This window comes from Zophobas morio, unplaced genomic scaffold, assembly GCF_036711695.1.
Source record: "Zophobas morio isolate AGI-343-1 ecotype UQ-CSIRO unplaced genomic scaffold, CSIRO_AGI_Zmor_V1 ptg000009l, whole genome shotgun sequence".
Classification (NCBI taxonomy): Eukaryota; Metazoa; Arthropoda; class Insecta; order Coleoptera; family Tenebrionidae; genus Zophobas; species Zophobas morio.
The window spans coordinates 3,888,039-3,908,273 of record NW_026972114.1 but is presented as its reverse complement, the minus strand read 5'-3'; the positions used below and the strand labels follow the sequence as shown (position 1 = coordinate 3,908,273).

General features: G+C 32.6%; 2 protein-coding genes and 1 long non-coding RNA gene across 3 annotated transcripts in view; 2 read left to right on the top strand and 1 right to left on the bottom strand.

Annotated features, from left to right (window-relative positions):
- Window positions 1-20,235, bottom strand: part of LOC135125763 (small ribosomal subunit protein eS21) — a 567,386-nt gene that overhangs the window by 183,811 nt on the left and 363,340 nt on the right. The window lies entirely within an intron of this gene.
- On the top strand, window positions 7,263-7,724 carry LOC135125592 (uncharacterized). Its single transcript, XR_010279912.1, has 2 exons — window positions 7,263-7,441; window positions 7,497-7,724. It is a non-coding gene; the product is annotated as an uncharacterized LOC135125592 (long non-coding RNA).
- Window positions 12,555-12,917, top strand: LOC135125677 (uncharacterized). Its single transcript, XM_064051325.1, has one exon. It carries the CDS (start codon window positions 12,555-12,557, stop codon window positions 12,915-12,917), a length of 363 nt encoding a protein of 120 aa, XP_063907395.1.

Below are 20,235 nucleotides of genomic sequence, written 5' to 3'. Positions count from 1 at the left end.
AAAGGAAACTTTAACAACTTTCGTCACGCCTAAGCAGAGGACGGAATAAGACATAATCAAAGTTTACATAAAAAAACATGGCTCGGATGCGTGATTGTTGAATATTTGTTCACGACTAAACGGCTTAGTTTTGAGAACTCTATTACAATAATGCACAAAAATCTGAGTGGTTTTAAAAAATAAACACTTTATGGACGTTTTACTACTCTATAAAATATGACAAGTGGTTAGGGTCTATGCACGCAATGACGTCTAGAAACAAACCCACCAACTTATTCATTCCAACCTAATTACAACATATTTGAAGTTTTTTTTTACTAACTACAAGTGAAATTATTTTTACGCTTTAAAGTTATTGTAAGCATGGTAAATTGTTAATCGAAATATATCTATTTATTCCCCCCAAAAAATTGATGACGTCATCACATTTGTAATTCAAAAATCTGGATCAGTTGTACTGTACTTTGGATGAATGAAATAAATTTTTCGCATTTAAGAAGAAAAATATGGATTGGCACATGTTTCTCTTATGGATTCGTATCTTTCTGGCATGTTGCATTACTTCTCGAAAATTGTGTATACCGAAATTGGTTGTCTGTGTTTGTGTTTTAGCTCTTTGTTTGCTTTGTCGCCATATAGTAAACATTATAACACAATAAATTCCGTCTTCTTTGTGCTATTTTTGCAAGCAATTAAAGTTTGCAGCTAAGTAGAGGTCCTGCATTTTCGTTTTACTCAACTTTCCACTTAAATTTCCTGTGGCGAGAGAGCACAAGGCCGCCCCATCCTTACACTCTTTCCGCAAGCTGATGGCATCTCTTTGTTTTGGTTTTCTTTATAATGCGTTTTATCTCGGCGCAGGTTCCCAGATGAAGTACTTCTTTCATTGTGGGATAAAGGGAAACATGAATTTATTCTTAAGTGGTTCAAATTATTTTGTCGTAATTTGATTATCTCGGCGCCTCTCGGCTGAGCTCGGCGCTCCTTTTTCCCATTTTTTTTTATTTGTAAATGTTAATTAAAGCCTGCTTTAAGCATTTAACGGGAGAACAAGAGCAGAGGGTTTAACTGTATTAAAGTTAAAAAGGAACGCGAATTCATCACATCCATAATTACTTTAGGTGCTCCGAGTGGTCCTTGGGGTCTCCGGTTCTTAAGGGTGCAGTGCGGCGCGTTTGTCCAAGGGTAGGAAAGGGTGGCAAAGGGCGTATGTTTGTTCTGGGGGCAGCGAAATGAAGCATTCCTTTACGGCCCCGAGAGCTCGTAAAGTCCACTTTATGATGATAATTACCTTCTGCCCAGGTTGGCCGACTACTAAATCTCCGAAAGAGAGACTCTTGGCCGTGATTATAAGGCATAAGGATTGCACAAATCTATCATTAAATTAAACTACACATACAACTTTTGATCGATAATAATGTCTATCGATATCATTGAAATTATTATGGTTTTTTACTGGTATTGTTGTGATTGAAGTAATAAATATGTCTATGTGTACGGTTTGTGAAAAAAAAAGAGACACGGATTGTGTGGCCTGAGATATTTGCAGAAAATTGGTCTATACTAGATGTTCTGGATTAGCAGCGATTGAGATTGAATGTGTACGTTCTAATTCTCGAAAAATCCATTAGATATTTCTATGATAATTGTGATGTAGTAACAGCAATAAATAAATTGAAAATGGAGGTCGATTCACTAAAAGCTCAGCTAGAGGAATTGAAAAATAACCAACTCATAAACATATTTTATCGACCGAAGAAATAATTAATGAGGTTGAGGAAAGAAATCGTCGATCATACAATTTAATACTTTTTAATTTACCCGATTCAGAAGAATGCACTCAAACTAAACATGAATCGTGTTAATAAGACGATCTATTAAAGTGATAATGAGAATGAAAATAATATAAAAATTATGTCTTGTGGTCGATTAGGTAGGTTTATGAATGAAAAAATACGCTCAATGAGAATCTCGTTTGCCACTCCTCAAGCATGCCTATGAAGTCCTAAGAACTCATAATCTTAAAAATAAGTTGAACTTTAATAGAGATTTAACGAAGCCTCAGCAGAATCAATGCTTTTTAATAAGAACTGGATCTAGAAATCGCAAAAAAGAGGGTGAAACTTGCATAGTTCTAAAATATTCAAACGGAGTGCCGAAAATTCAAAAGATTGACATAAAAAACGCTTGGGCACCCAACAGACTTTTACCACACCTCTGCAAAAATCAAGTTATATATTCAATATTTTTTATCAAAATGTCAGGGGTTTAAATACTAAAATAAGTAACTTTTCTACTAATGTGTGTACCATTGATGAAAAAATTGTAGTCTTAACAGAGAAATTTCAATCAAAAAATGAAATATAACTGTGGTAGCAATTTATACTTATTCCGCCATCACAGCAAACTGGGAACTACATCCAAAATTTTTGAACACCTTGAGAATCACTTAGATTTCTCGAACCCGTTAATCAAATTTATTCAACCTTTATAGTAATTTTATTACTTTAAATAGCATTAGACAACACAACAGGATTACTAATACACATACAAAGCTAAATTGGGTAATAACAATAACTTTATTGTTAAAAAATCGACATTACAAAATCCTAAAATTAAAATAGTTGGGCTAGGGGAACAACTGAATGAAGAACAACTTAAGACATGTCTAACGAAACAAAATCCGATACTTAAAGATATTAGTGGAACTTTCAAATTAATAACATGTAAACAGATGAAAAAAAAATCTAGCTATTATAGAAGTAGATCCGAAAACCTTCTCGGAAATAATGATGCTAAAAACTGTATTGATTCAATGGTGCGAATGTGCTAAGTATCTATGAGCTTATTAGCGTCTACAGATGTTTTAAATGTGGTGGGTGGTACAATCATACGTCTGAAAAAGGTACTGAAATTCCACCCAAATGTTTAAACTGTGGAGGAGATGATCACACTGAAACAGATTGCATAAATGACTCAATTTGCGTTAACTCTTTAAAAATGAACAAAAATCAAAAATTAAATCTCACAGTAAATCACTCTCGATTTGATTATGATTGTGAAGTGTACAAACGATTATGCGATATAAGCAAGAGCAAGACGAGATATTCTATATAGCAATTGAATGAAAAAAGGAAATAGAAGACCTTGAATTACTGTTTATAAATGTTGAGTGTCTACGAAATAAAGTCTGTAGAACTACCATGTGAAATAACAGGTTCGTTTTTACCCAAATTTGATCTATTCTTTATTGTAATCTATAGGACACCTTCCGGGGATATAAATTTGTTTCTAGAGTTAATGACTAAACTACTTAACGCGTTAAATTTTAAGGCCAAACATATAATAGTTGGTGGCGACTTTAATGTGCATTTAGAAAAAACTAATGACTTATCTAGTCAATTATTGATAGATTTTTATTTTCTAATTTTAATATGCATAACTTAGTTAATTTTCCTACACGTGGTAATGCCTGTATTGATTATGTATTTACTAATATAGAATCACATTCAATTTTTGCAACTCCAACAGAATTAAATATTGCGGATCATCGGGGAGTTGTCGTTGATATACGAAATATTTTAACTAATAATAACACATGTTCTAAAATAATTAAGATATAGAGACCTGTTACAAATATTGGTAAATTTTATTATTTTCAGTATCTTATTAATTTCGACTGGACCTTTATTGATATAGATGTAGATGTACAGCTCAAGTTTAAAGAATTTTTATATATAGTAATACATTACTATAATTTATCTTTTTCTTAAAAAAAAAAATTAACAAAAAGAGTTCTAATGCCCTATGTGACAGATGGTTTAATTCTAAATTAAGAGAAATTAGAGAAACTTTGAGATATTTTTTTATAACTGACGCTCATCATCTACATAGAACATTAGAACTAAAAATTTTACTCAACCAGTTTAAAAGGAAATATAACTTAGCCATTAGGGAAGCGAAAGTAAAAGATAACAATAAATTCAGTAAAGCTAATAAAGCTAATCCGAGAATCCTATGGAAAGTGATAAATAGCAATCGGTCTATCCAAAGCTCCAATTGTAATAGTAAGAATGAAATAACTCCCATAACTCGTTAGCTTTTTCTCAACTAAAGCTAGCGAAATTAAAAGTAAATTACCAGCTCCAAATTTTGATCCGATTCACATAATGAAAGTAAATAATACAGGTAGCAAAAATATATTTCTATTTACAAATGTTTCACAGACTGATGTAAGAAATGCTATTAATAGTTTAAAAAATAGCCATTCTAAGGATATTTTTGGCATTTCAACTGGAATTTTAAAAGCTGTTAAAGACATTATTGATAAACTTTTGTATTGATAATAAAATATTTCCTGATTGTTTGAAAATTGCATCCGTATTGCCAGTTCATAAAATAGGAGATGCTGATGACAAAAATAATTACAGACCAATTTCGCTACTACCTATATTTTCTAAGGTGTTTGAAAAACTGCTGCTTGGACAAATTTTACATTTTCTAGAAATAAACAATATATTATATTATCAATTTGGCTTTAGAAAAGGATGCTCAAGAACAACATCTGTAATAAACTTAATTAATAAAATCATTGATTGTTTTGGACATAAACAAATTTATTTTAGTTATTTTTTAGACTTAAGTAAAGCGTTTGATTTTTTCATCCAGATAGTACTAAGTTGATATTATCCTACTTGAGCAATAGAACACAGTACGTTAAAATTAGTGACGAATTATCTGATTGTGTTAAAATCGTTCATGGGGTTCTTTAAGGTTCTTTATTGGGTCCAGTTTTATTTTTAATATACATTAATGATTTACCTGAATATCTAACAGATGTTTTCTGCATTGAACAGAACATTAATATCTACATTATCTACATATTTAATTAAATTACATCACTTGCGTTCAAATCGTTCTGCATTTATTTCAACACACTAAAAATTAGGCCATGATAAATGTGATCATTTATTTTTTTCCACAGTCATACATTTGACCGACATTACGTAAATAACAAATTTGAAATAACAAGCGAGACTATAAAATTTAAGTCATTTGTAATTTATAAATCCGAGGTTAATGACGAAAACCTTTGTAAACTCTAAATTCTTAAAATATTATTAAAATAATTTAAAATCCTGGAAACTTAACAAAAATGTGTCTAGAAGTCAAGTACAAACTATGAACTTTTATTATCCGTAATAATAATCCCTATTTTGGGGCAAGGGTCTATTCATTAGTTTCGCGCTTAGTAATAAGTACTTCAGGTAGACGAAATAGCATTATTTGTGAACAGTTTGGTTGGCCTTGTAAAATTTGTATTACTAACGATAACTGAAACGTTAAAGACATTTCTTACAGTTTTTACAAAACCAATTTTTCTATTGGTTAAAATGCAAATTATTTTCAAACATATATTTACTAACAAATTATGTGGACCAACATATTGTACTAAGATGTGGTTCATGTAAAACCGGAAATTTATAAAGAATTATAGATTTAAAAAGTCCATTTTTATTAATCGACCACTAAGTGTACATACTCACACAAATGAACTAACGTTACGTTTACCGGATATTCCTAAACAAATTTCCCACAAAAATCAAAATTATAGTTTACGCGGTGTTACTGGATACCGAGGGAGTCGAAACCCACCTCTTCTGGGTAGGATATGCATTTCATCACAACGAAAACGTGTGACATTCATTATGTTGCATGTTGCTTTTTTCTTTTTTTATACATTATACCTAGTTTTGTAAAGGAATTACGAATGAGTTTTTATAAGTGCAATATTTTTTTTGTTATGCTGTACCCAGTATTTTCCTATTTTCTTTGTATCTCTTTTTTAAATCAAAAGTATTATTAAAGTGGTAACCTCTATTGCATTAGATGAGTATGTTGGAACTAGTTGTAAATTTGTATTAATTTATCGCTCCCCAAATTTAAGTTGCAGTGTGATTATTTTATCTGTTCACACCTGGATAAGTCTGAATATTCAAAGATAGTTTATTTCCGGCCACGATTGGGAATTATAGATGCGAGTTATTTTTGCAGGGCTTTTCAATTATTTTATTTAGTTTGTTTAATGGTGCTAGCTTTTCATTCTCTTTAAATTATATTGAGGGCTAGCGTTAACTTCCCCCCGAAAATAACCCTTTATTACATGGCTTTATTGAATAAAAACACACTTTTTTTTAATGGATCCAGCGAGTGCTAGCTATAGACTATTAACCTACTGATTTTTAGCATAAAAGAAAAAAAGTGGGGGCTACTTTTTTTTTGGTTTTTAATTTTTTTTAACACTTGCAGAGTCGTACTACCTATGAGACTAATGGTGCTAGCTGGTGCTAGGTCCAAACTACCTCGGACCAACTTTTTATGAGAATTAAATGATGTCAAAAGTAAAAGGCTTTTATTTCAATAATTAGATGGTGCTAGCTTTTTGATTAGTGGTGCTAGCTGGTGCTAGGTTAGAACAACGAGGTGCTAGCTTTTGAGTAAAATTCATTAACTTGCTGGTGCCAAGATAACGGACCCGTGCTGAAAAGTAACAGAAAATTCAACAAAGATTTATTTAAGATGTTTTCAATATTTTTTTTTTACAGGTGGTAATCTTTCAGAAATTTTAATCTATCACTTGCCATGAAACATCCCCTGTATAATAAAATTATTTTGTCGCTGCTTTGTTTTCACGCATATACACACATGTAACTTTGAGAAGAACATAAACGATCTCTTAATTCGTACAATGGTTAGGACGCTAACGTACATAAATGTACACTCGAAACATCTTAGGAACTGATATTAGTCTCCTGCATATCCAAATAATAGCTCTACTCTGATAATAATCCATTTTAAAAACTATTTTTAAAATTATTAACTATATAGGATATTAATATTAATCGGATAGTGTTAATAACACCTCTTTTTCGGGTTAGTACAAAAAGCAGGACGATATTTTAAGTCGTTTTACATGACTTAGTAAATAGACTTCAAACTGAAATAAAGACGACTCTATTGTTATTTGATTTTTATCTGTTGCTTGTATGTTTTTCAATTTTCAATACCAAGTATTGATAATGTGTAGGGATAATTGCGGCCTCAATTACTCGAGTATGGTATGAAAAATTAGATACGACGTTGTCAATATTGAATATGACTAGATAACGTACACCAAGGTACAAATATGTATGTATTTGTTCCAAGAAAATCCATGCTTATCTTCGGCATTTTCGTCGTACTTGATAACAGCGTTCTCGAACGTCACATTATACATTTTAGCATATATTATATATTACCTAGTTTTGGATTTAATTATTTCTAGTTTCATTTTTTTTGCACTACTTACCCAGTAACAAACGAAAAATGTTTAAGAAAGTGCACTTTGTTAAAATTATAGTTTTCCATATGAGCTTGCTCTTACTAATGCAGTTAGCTTTTCGTAAGTAAATACAAATATATAGTGAAAATTGGCAGCGACTAATTTTGCATTTTAGCTGGAATAACTGATCGGGGTCCAGTCACGTTTCCTAGACCTTCCTAAATCTGATTTGCCGAATTGCTTATTGTGAAATGTTTTTTTTTAATTCCTTGTACCGGTTGCAGAACATGGATTTGCGCACATTCTACACCTCTATGCTGTATTTGATTTATTATTTCAAAATGTATTAAAAACATATTTTGTGGAAGAAACATTTCATTAGTAAATTCGAACATTACTTGGAGTTTTTATTTTTTTTTTCTCATTACAGACAGGAAGTCAAAAAATATCTCAAGTTTATCATTGGTTTTTACTAACTAAGCAACATATTATCAACTAAAGGAGTTTTGCGTTTGACTGACAATTTTTCACTATTAGAGGTTGCAGGACTTACAACTAATAGCCGCGCATGTAACAAAAAAAGAGGGACGAAATTGGCGACTTAATAATAGTAACTGCATTAACTTCCACATTTACTAAGAAACTGGATGATTAGGGTATGTATTCTATATAAAAATTTTCTTATTGTTAACGTACAAACGTACGACTGATTGTGTGAGTAGTTGTATCTGTTTTGTTGTTGATGTGATTTTTGTTTTTTTAACAATTTTTTTTGTCAGATATTTTTCGCTGTAAATATATTTTGCTACATGATCATAAAAATAATTTAAATACGAAACATAGCTTCCCAATACTTCAGTCGCTTTTCGACGATAAACAATTTGCGTGTGATGAATTTCTAGACCTCATGAAAGCTTTCGATTGTCTTTCCCACAGATATTGATCAATAAAATTAAAGGTCGCTGCAGGAGTATCGCAGGGTTCAATATCAGGACCGATTTTATTTCTTTGTTATACATATAAACGATTGAGCCTTGATGTTCAAATATAAGCTCCTTCGTTTTATTTACAGATGACACGGCAATTTGTACTTCCAAAACAAACTTGCAAGAATTAAAGTCGCATTCTTCTACTACTCGATCTAGTATAAACATTTGATGCACAGTGAATCAATTAAAACTATCAAAAAATACTTTCCTACTCAGGATTATGTATAACACAGTCTTTTTATGCTTGTTGTATTTGTCATGAGTTCTTCGGTATTTAGTAAAGTGCATATAAAGTGATAAACGGCACGCTTCCATACCTACGTCGACCCTGTAATCATTTACAGAAACCTTGAATTTATAAAACTTAGGCAGGAACAGCTGCATGACAAATGTCACTGATATATTTGGAATTTGTAACGAACACATTTTAAATTTTTAAAAAAATCCTTGCTATTTCAACTCCGATACTGTTTGAGAATTGTTAACATAAGCAATTTTACTTGAAGTGGTTGCATATTTTCCATATTATTCTAATGCTGAATTAACCTAACTTCGATTAACTTCGTGAGGCTTTCATCTTAGATTTTCTACGGAATTTTTTTTTAACTGGATTAAGATAAACGCTTTGATACGTACGTACCTATGTAAATTGTAATTTTTTATTATTGCAAAAAATAGCCTAGCAGTTGTACTGACTAACAGTGTATTCCACTAGTACTGACCCTCGTTTTAGCATGTTTTATCTATTGTGTACTTTAGCATTTCGTTTATGGTACATTTATAGTAAGTACATAATTTTATTAGTGTCAATAAATGCAGTGTTATTATTACATTTACCCCGAATTATATATCTATTTCAGTATATTGCTAGGCTCATTCTGTCTTTATTCCTGACCTAACAGAACGCCATTCATCAACCCATAAAACGCATCATCTCACCACATTATACTTGTCTTAATTTTCCGCATACTACATCCTTGAGTAAGCTTTTTAACGACACGTATGCAGATGTTGCTCTTAGGATGGACATTTAAAGGCCTGTCGTAATGTACGTGTGTGTTCAGCGAGGCGAGTTTGGAGTAGGTGAGCCGAGGACAGCTGAATCTGACCCGCGGGTGCCGTATTCAGCTACAGTCTGAGATTTATTCCTGCGACCCGTATGTCCACCTCCTCTAATGAAATATTGTATTCATAGGGAGGAGGTCCTTAGGGAACACCTGCTAGCTCGTATGCGACCAAGTGCACCTGCATGGTAATCAGCACACTAAGATGCTGCAGGATGCTATTGTCAACACATGAGTGACCTTAGGAGCACGAACAAGTAGAGAATTACGGTGTTTCATGCGACGAATATTCAAACTTCACCACCAAAATGCTATTGTTTAATGTGTAAAAAACGTGTTTGTGGAATTCCTAGATTTCTGATTGTTGGGAGTAAAAAAGTCAAGCGGGTGTAAAATACTAATAATAATCACTTAATTTTATTACCCTCATATTCAACAGGTTCCTAGTCTAATGTGGGACAGTCTTCATAGAATTACACCATCCACACAAATCAATAGCTATTATCGCCTGTAATTACACGAGAGGTTTTTTTCCGGATAAAATTGAATTTTTTAACTTGACAAAAACGAGTTTAAAAAATGAAATTTTGTCATGAGAAAATAAATCTCGAAAGCAGAAGTCGTTTCATGGCCTCTCATAGAGTTGACTATCGTAGCATGGTAATCATTGTTGAGTTGCAACTAGGGTTTAATAGAGCTTAAATTTGAGCGACTAGTCACCTTTATTAGCTGATTTTCAATTTTTTGACGTCAATACCAATTTTTGCAGCTGAATCTTGTCCTTTTAAAGATTTCATTTTGCTCAATGGGTGTATTTTTATACCAGCCTTTGGAGTTAAGTTTTATTAACTCACATTACTTAGCTGGACTGACACGATCTTATTGTAATTGATGAATTGGGAGGCGGGGATTACAGTACCGTTTCGTATTTTTTGCGAAAAAGGATTTGTTGGTTTAATACTGTCAAAGATTGGACACACATAATAACAAAAGTAGTAGTCTAATAATGATCGACCCTTGAACAATACCACTATACATTTCAAGATCATGAAACAAATGGCTTCCAACTCACACTCGAAAGACACAATGGTTTAGATAAAAGATAGCCAATCTAGTAAAGATTCTTTCACTTCAAGGTGCCCTACATAATTTATGTAAAAGTCTGTATCGGGATACACGATCAAAAATCTCGAATCTCGATAGATTAAGGTACATCAGTAAGTATTTCATAACATTTTCATTTAGTCAACGCAAACAATTAGTGATTAGATTACATTATGACCGCTATCCAAAAAACAATGTCAATATTGGGTAACATATTTATTGAGGAAAACAAGCTCTTTATTTTTTTTCAAAGATTTAATTTGCATTTTCAACCAAATCCCTCATTGCTGGCTTTTGTTTGTTTTTTCTTATTTCTTCTTTAGCCTTTCTGGTATAGATTTTCAGACGGTAAACTATCATTCTTTCAGTAAATTTTGTTTTGCTGTTGCAGCATGTTGGAAATTGTATTGAGCGATAAGTCGAATTTTTCCTAATTTCTTTCTTCATGACTTCCAAAACATTACCAGTGCAAAAATTATAATTCTTTAAATAATCTCTCAAATTACAAAACATTTGCTCTACTAAAATTGATATTTGGAACGCGTTCTCTGAAGCGTAATGTAAAGCATCAGTTTTATATTCTTTTAAAGCCACAAATTTTGCATAATTTTCATTACAATTCTTCTTTTAATAAGATTTTACGTGCGGTGTGTTACGGTGTGTGGTGGCTCTTAGTGCCTGAAACAGAGGTTTTCTACTGTAATTATTATTATTATTGGCTCAAATTTAAAATCCGATAAATCTTCTGAGCCTAAAACATTCGTCGAACTTAGTAGTAATGAACTGAGTGCCAAAACGTCGTATGCTGAAACCGTGGTGAAAAACTCGCAAAAAACAGTAATTGTACAACCAAAAGATTGAACTCAATGGGTTTCGAAAACCAAGTCAGATATGCTAAATGCAGTTGACCCTTTTAATTCATCGTTGAATATCGTCAAGGTAAAAACACTTAAAGATGGTGGATTGTTAGTCGGATGTGAAAATACTAAAACGTTGAAGCAAATTGCCAAGGGAAAATTTTCTGCACAATATGAAATAAGAGAAGTCAGAAGCATACGACCAAGCATTAGAATAGTTGGATTTTCCGATGATATAGAAGACGATAATATTGTAACATACTTAAGAAAACAAAATGAAATAATTTTTGGTGAAGATTCGGATATTAAATTGCTTAAACTCAATGCAACGAAAAACAATAATACAATCTATCAGGCTCTATGTGAAGTTGATCTGCTTACCTATAAAGAGCTTTGAATGTAGGCCATTGTCTAATTGGCCTTGATGGCCGTACTATATATGATTCGTTTGAAGTTACAAGATGTTTCAATTGTAACAAGTACGGACACTCACCAAGAGGGTGCAAAAATAAAACTTGTTTTCCTACACAATGTTGCTGAGTGTAAGACTGATGATCTCAAATGTAGCAACTGTGTTAACTACATGAAAACGTTAAAACGTTTAAATGTTACAGAGTTCTGGAATTGTACTACAGGTGATGTTCTTCTTAGTAATAAAGTAGCAATTTTAGGAAATATGTCAAATTTTTATGAGCTCATCCAGTATAATAATAATATAAATTGTGATAATCGAATTTTAGATTTAATTTATGCGAACTTTAATCTCTCTGTAACATCGGCAACTGATTCGGTTACTCCTGAAGATCCTTATCATCCATCACTGGAGATTACATTTAGTGTTAGTAATGATAGGACAAAAAAAAGCAGAAACATGGGGATCATATTTTGGAATTTAATTTTAAAAAAGCTAATTTAATTGATCTTTACACAGAACTAGCAGAACTTAATTTTGATTTTCTTAAGAATTTAAATAATATACATGATGCAGTTACTATGTTTTATGATGCCATACATTCAATTTTACGCAAATGTGTGCCTACAAAGAAAAAACCTGCCGGTAATTATCCAGTTTGGTACAATAGAAATATAATTAATCTGATCAAACAAAAATATAAATTTTGGCTGCAATTTAAGAAAACGAACTGTGTAATTGCTCATGAAAATTTCAAAGCACTGAGAAGGGACATAAAAAAACTTTAAAGATATATATTTGATATACATGCGTAATGTCTCAACTAATGTTAAAAACGATCCGAAAAGATTTTGGGGATTCATCAAGGCCAAAAACAACATTTCATCTGTTCCTACTACGATGTCTTATAAAGAAAATGCTTTAAACAGCCCCCAGAACATTGTGGAAACCTTTGCAGATTTCTTTAAAACAGCTTTTAGCATCTCTAATTCTGTTCAAAATTATGATTACAATAGTTCAAATGATCCAAGTATCGACTACCTCAATATAGAGAACTTCGATGAAGAAATTGTATTCAAAGCTATGCGTAAATTGAAACCAACTATGACTGCAGGACCGGACTTAATACCATCATTCTTAGTGAAAGATTGTGCGACAATTTTGGCATAACCGGTGACAATATTATTTAACATAATCTTGCGTACGTCCACATTTCCTGATGTGTGGAAGCAGTCGAGGATTACTCCTATTTATAAAAATGGCGATAGATCTAATGTTACCAATTATCGACCCATAACAATAATTAACAATCTGGCAAAAGTTTTTGAACATGTCCTTCATATTTTAATCTATCCACATGTTTCGAATATGATCACAGATAGTCAGCATGGTTTTGTGAAAGGTAGGTCTACGGTGACTAATTTGGTGCTGAAGACACAATATTTATCTGAGGTGTTAGACGAACAGGGTCAGGTGGACTGTATTTATACTGATTTTTCCAGGGCGTTTGACCGTATAGATCATCGCCTTATGTTGATTAAACTAAAATATTTTGGTTTCTCAGATCATTTGATAACTTTAATAAATTCTTACCTCTTGGGTAGAACTCAGTATGTCTTTTTGAATGGTTATCGGTCTAAATGGTACGAACAACTTTAAGGCGTGCCTCAGGGCTCGATTCTTGGGCCTATATTGTTTAATATGTTTATTAATGACATAACTTTACATTTAACAGCGAAGTGCTTAATTTATGCTGATGATCTAAAAATCTTCCTTCAAATTCGAAATTGGAGTGACTGCCTTAATTTTCAACGTAATCTGAATACCTACATTAAGTGACTGGTCTGTAAGTAATAATCTTCCACTAAACTATAGTAAGTGTTATGTCATGACTTATTCAAGAAAGCAAAATACTATCGATTTTGATTATTCCATAGCTAGTAACGTTTTGGAAGGGCTACACCATATAAAAGATTTAGGAGTTAAGTTTGACCTAAAGTTGAATTTCATATAAGTAGCATATTGAATGTATCGTTGCATCGGCATACAAATCTCTTGGCTTTATCATTCGCAACTCCAAAGGAATAGAGATGATAGAGATATTTTAGTTTTGTTCGATCTAGGCTTGAATATGCGTCTGTAGTTTGGAATCCTATTTATAATATTCATATCAACAGTGTAGAAAAAGTGCAGCGACGCTTTCTTAAATTTATTGCATTTTTGGAGGATGGCGTTTATCCTGTTCAAGGTTTTCCAAATGATCTTTTGCTGTTTAGATTTCAAATGCCAGGTCTGGTAAAAAGACGTAGCTTGAATAGTATCGTTCTTCTATCAAACACTATTAATAATGGCATTAATTGTCCTGCTCTCGTGTGCCAAATTTACTTACGTGTGCCTAGATCCAACTTAAGGAGTGGCAGAATTTTTGAACTCCGTCATCTAGAACTAATATATTAAAATCTTCGCCCTTGTATCTAGCAATTATGAACTATTTGAATGTAGAAGAAACTATTGACATATTTTAATTATCTACTTACCTTTCTATGTGTTTGGGTTTTCTTTGTTTATTTTATTTATTTCATTAAATTTGTTTTCATTTTGGTAGTTGTGGATCTCGGAAAATGGGTTACATGCCTGTTGAGTTCCCGTATTTCAATAATAATAATAATCTGCCAAATGGAGTCCTCATATATCCCATAAACTATCCACAGTCACACCAATGAATGATCATCAGATAACACTTGCCGAATTAATAAATACCATCAATAAGACACACAACTGGAAATCACCAGGACCAGACAAAATCCATAATTTTTGGATAAAAAAATTAAATTGTGTACATATTCATTTATTACATCACTTAAATCAGTTCCTTCTTGCCCCATTCTCCCTTCCAACATTCTTATGTCGTGGTGTAACATACCTAAAACCTAAAGATAACGACACAAAAAATCCATCAAAAAACAGATCTATCACATGTTTACCGACAATCTATAAAATATTAACCTCTTGCATTACACAAAAAATCTATCAACACTGACATCATTAATGAAGAACAGAAAGGATGTATTAAAGGATCCTTTGGTTGCAAAGAGCAATTAATCATAGATTCCATCATCTGTGAACAAGCTAGAAAAGAAAACCGAAACATATATACTGCTCTTATTGATTATAAGAAAGCTTACGATTCTGTCCCTCATTCCTGGCTATGCAAAATTCTGGAATTACCTATACAAAATTGATACTAAAATCTGCACTTTTCTCAAATGTTCCATGGAATTTTGGAAGACCACCTTCCAAATAACCTTAAATGAACAAACAATTCAGTCAGGTCCAATAATGATCCGAAGAGGAATTTTTCAAGGCGATTCTCTTAGTCCGTTATGGTTCTGCTTAGCAATAAATCCCCTCTCCGATATCCTGAACAGCTGCAATTATGGGTTCAATATAAGAATTAACAAACAAAGAGAAAACAGAATAAGTCATTTGCTGTATATGGATGACATAAAAATATATACAAGTGCACAAAATTGGTATGTGTTTTGGTATTTAGAAATGTGAGACCCAAGGAATCAGAAAAGGCGTCCAACACCAAGTACCTACCACATATAACCCATAATAACGAAATAATCGAAGCCCAAGAACGAAATGATACATACAAATATCTGGATTTCTGTAAATCCTCCCATATCAATCATACCAAAACGAAAACAGTTGAAACATCAATACCTAGCGAGATTAAAATTAATATTGAAGACACAGTTAAATGGAAACAATTTAATGAAAGCAGTAAATACATTCTGCGTTCCACTGCTAACATATTCTTTTGGAGTCATTAAATGGTCCAAGACTGATCTTGAAAATTTAAACATCGCAACAAGGAAAATTTTCACACGGTATAGAAGGCATCATCCAAAATCGTCCATTGGAAGATTCTTATTACCAAGACAGAATGGAGGAAGGGGTTTCCAGAACCTAGAAAACTTATATCAGAGACAAATCTCAGATTTGAAGAAGTATTTCTTGAAACGAGCGGAAAGAAATGAAATGTTTCGCACCATCACAAGAGCAGATTTGAACCACACACCCTTAAATCTGTCGAACACCGAAGAAATCCACACCCCCCACACAATAGACAAAATAATAAATGGGCTAAAACAAAAACAAGTACATGGAAAATTCTACAAAGACTTAGAAGAAACTCATGTCAACAAGAAGATGTCATTGATTTGGTTAAAAAAATCAAGTTTGTATGCCGAAACAGAAGGATTTGTGTTTGCTATTCAAGACCAAGTAATCAATACCAAGAATTACAGAAAATACATCATCAAAGATCCGAACATAAGAAACGACTGCTGTCGCCTCTGCAAAGCAAAACCTGAAACGATCCAACACATAATCTCCTCCTGCAGCATCCTGGCACAAACTGACTACAAAGCTAGACACGACAACGCAGCCAAAATCATTCACAAAGAATTAGCAACACTTATGAACTTACTCGAAGATACGACACCCTATTATACTTACATTCCATCTCTGTTCCTTGAAAATAACAAATACAAATTATACTGTGATCGCACAATACATATATATAATATACATACACAATACATATAATCGCAAAAAACATGAACGAAGCTATTTTGATTGACATTGCTATTCCTAACACAAACAACATTATTCAAACATACCACACCAAGATTTCAAAATATCTACAATTTATGATCGATAGAAATGAAATCCATGTTGAATCTTAAAAAAAATTCAATTCTACCCTTAGTTATCTCTAATGTATGTGTAGTCCCAAATAGCTTAGTTGAGAATTTAAAGTTTTTGCATTTGAATGATTCAATAATTGTCAAAATTCATTAAACTGTTTTGTTAGGAACATGTTATATTGTTCGTAAGTTTCTCGAACAGTCTGATCATGTCAGTCAGATTAGATTAGCACCATTAGGTCAGAGTATCGTAGGTCATTTTCCAAGTGATGCGCGGATAAATGATCCGTGGTTACGCTAGACTTTTGGGGATGGGTTGAGATTAGAGAATAATAGCAGACTAATTTGTATGCTGTAATTCTAGAATCTCGAAAGTTGTTTTGTTAATCTAATCAATGCATATCATTGCTTGGTCTTAGTACCCGTAATGATAGAAGTCTTGCCTGAATGCCGGTCATTTCCGGGTCAGTGGTGGGTCTTAATAATTACAATTCTTCTTAGCGACCAAAGCAACAATACATTTTTTGCAAAAATTTTGATTTTTTAGCAAGATTTAAACAACGTAACCTGTGCAACTGTACAAAGCATTTTTTTCTCTCAAAGAAAGTTCTTTTTTCTTCAAATTCCAATTTCTAGGTAAAGCAAAATTTTCTTTTCCTTTAGGAATACAGTTTTTTTTGCTGTTATTCTGTTAATATGACTCAAAAAACCAACTAAAGGTGTTGTTTCGTCGGTTTCGTAATTTGAGTTATTTAAAACGTCCAAATATTGAGAAACTGATAGAAGTTTTAAATCATATTTAAATTGAATGGCCGTAGGGACCGGATGTCTTTAGCGAATTTGGGAAAATACATTTTCAAAACATTCTTAAGAAAATCTCGATGTTAATAAATATGATTTTTTTTTCGTTCAAAAACAAGTTTCACAGGTCTAAAATTGATGTTGTAGTCAGTATAACATCTACTTGAATAGGCTCCCAAACTGCTTTTCCAAATTCGTCAGGAGCGACTTTTAAGTTTAAAAATAACTTAATGAATTCTTGAAGGATTTCTATAGTTTCCCTATAGACAGCCATATTAAACTTGCTCAAGGCCAAAATAGTTGATCTAGAACTAAGCAACTGGAACGACCTATGCACAACATCAATAAAAACAGCTGTATCCTCTTCCGCATCAAATTTTATTCCACAACTAAAATTTCGATTCAAAACCTTTAGAGAATATGACACCTTCATTTTGTTAAAATGGTTAGATTGTAAAAGATCCACATTTAATTTAGACGCAAATTGCAGCTCAAATTTGTCTTCTTCTTCACAAAAATCTTTAATGTGTTGCACTTCAACCAAATCAGAAGTTAGTTTATATTTTTCAACAAAATCATTTGGTAATCGAATGATTTTGTTTTGTACCAAACATTGCTTCATATTTTATAATAAATGTGGCCCATATGCTAAAAAGTAAAGTTTTTCGCCATTCGCCAGTACATAATTTTTTGTTTCGCATTTTCTTCCAGCTTTCATTCATACTGTCTCCAGTAAAATAGTATGAAACAATTTGTTTCCGGCGAGTAGTAATACCTCCCACAAAAATTACCAACGCTTTTGTCGCTACTCCCTCATGTTTTGGTAAAGTAATTCCCCCAATATGCTTCCCACAATGTACACAATAAGCAATCCCAGCTTTTATATCCATTTCGTCCAATGCCACCATACGATCCCTCCCAAAATCCTGATTAAGCGATTCACATTTAATTTTGAAAAACCCTATAATTTTATCCAAAACTCCAGATTTAAACTCTAAATTTTGTAAATGAAAATTCAATGTTCGAATAGCTGGAAATGGTAATTTCATTTTTCTTAATAAGTTACATCCACTGGTCCCAGATCCAAATTTAAGCTTCAAAGATTTAGTGATGTTTGCTCGGAACATTTTTGAATGTTTTCTCTTTTAGAGCCTCAATTTGATCCTTTGTGAATATATTTGCCAAATTTTTCCTTAAATTTGGACTAGACACTTTTTGCAAGTATAATTTCTGGCTTAATTTTTTGTTGCTAATTTTTAACATTCTAACTTTCTTTCTGTAGCGTTACATAGTCAGGTGGTTGTTTGCACTTGAGCGGTTTAGAATTATTTGACTTAATTTTAAAATATTTCAAAGTTTCTATAAATATTTCTATACCTAAATTGAAATTAAATCTAACTTAAAAAAGAACGTTTTAAATTGAATCCCTTTATTTATCGTTTCATCGACACAAGTTATTTTATTTTTTACTCCACCTTCGGGAACTTAACTGGTCCGGGATTATCTTTGGGGTCTATAAACAAACTTTATTCATATAAATCGAAATGTAGTTGTGTCAAACCACTACCTGCTCTTGCTTGAAATAGAAGAAATATTTGCAAAATTGCCACTAAACACATGGTTTTGAACAACATGTTGTTTTCGCGATGTCTTGTTTACATTAACAAAGGTATAGTCTACGAAATGTTGGAAAAAATTATCAGAACTTCGAATGACTAAAAATGACAAATATACGACTGCTTAAAACATGTAATTACGACTCTATACTAGCACACAAAACATGATAACATTGATAACGTTGCGAATATAATGACGAGGATGGGTAGTCCTGTAGCTTGTAATTTTTTTGTTGGCGTAACATTTTTAAAATTCATATTAAAACGTAGTCGATACTAAATAAATAAATTTGTTATTGACTTCTTACCCACTATTATTCAACATAGTGTAGTGCGTTGAATGTGCAACATTGCTATTGATGAATTAATTATTATTATTAGAAGGATAATTAGTTTGAAGACAAATATCTAAACACGCAAAACGACAATGAGCAAGTGTTTGAAACGTCACGATATAGTGAAAATAGGCGCCATGGGAAAAGAAGTTGCTATAATGTCAATTAAAAGAAGATGTAATCCATGCTGAGGGTAAAAAACGGACAATTATCCTAATTCCGTATCTGAACTTTATTCTTTTATTGCTATAGAGCCGGTACCAAAAAAATGGCATTCAGTGTTCGCGTTCCTGCTAAACATAACCGTGGGATGCGCCGGTGCACGCAATAAATTAAACGAAGAAAAACGTCGTTTTTCATCATTTTATTTTCTAGATAAAAATCTCATATCAGAAAGCATAATTCACCGCAGTAGAAAAATCCGGTTCGTGATTGTCGTCGCCGCAGGGAATACAACGGGCCGTACAAAGCTATCACAATAACCCTCAGTGCGTCATTCGGTAATTACAGGAGACTGTTCAATGGCAAAAAAGGGCGGCTAAGTGCCTTTTAAACGGACTGAAAAACCTCTTGCATTTCCCACGTGACGTTAATTCGATCGTTACAATCTGACCTTGGTATCGCGTGACATTGAGCCGCTTCCCCCTCGTGTTTATTTTTCAGTTTTGCCACTTCCGTCAAGTGACATTTTCCTCCTTTTCGTTTTTCTAATTTCGTTCGGTGTTCCCCAGACATTTTGACGCTTTTTATGGCATGTTCAGGCGAATGGGGTTCGGTTCATGCAAATTGAGTTATTGACAAATCTGTTTTATTGTATTCGAAATACGGCTTCTTGAAGTGCCAAAAATCATAGAGTAAAGAATTGTTTCACAAAATTGCTTCAGATACAATTAATATGTGGTCACCTACATTTAAAATTTCAAATTTGGCGCTACAACTAGATGACACGACGGTATCAAAACAGAAGTTTAATAAAACCGCTCGTTCGAAGATTAAAAATTAGTTTTACTAAAAAACC

Excerpts from the sequence above, each read along its gene's own strand:
- LOC135125677 (XM_064051325.1), top strand. The coding sequence starts at position 12,555 with ATGCGTAATGTCTCAACTAATGTTAAAAACGATCCGAAAAGATTTTGG.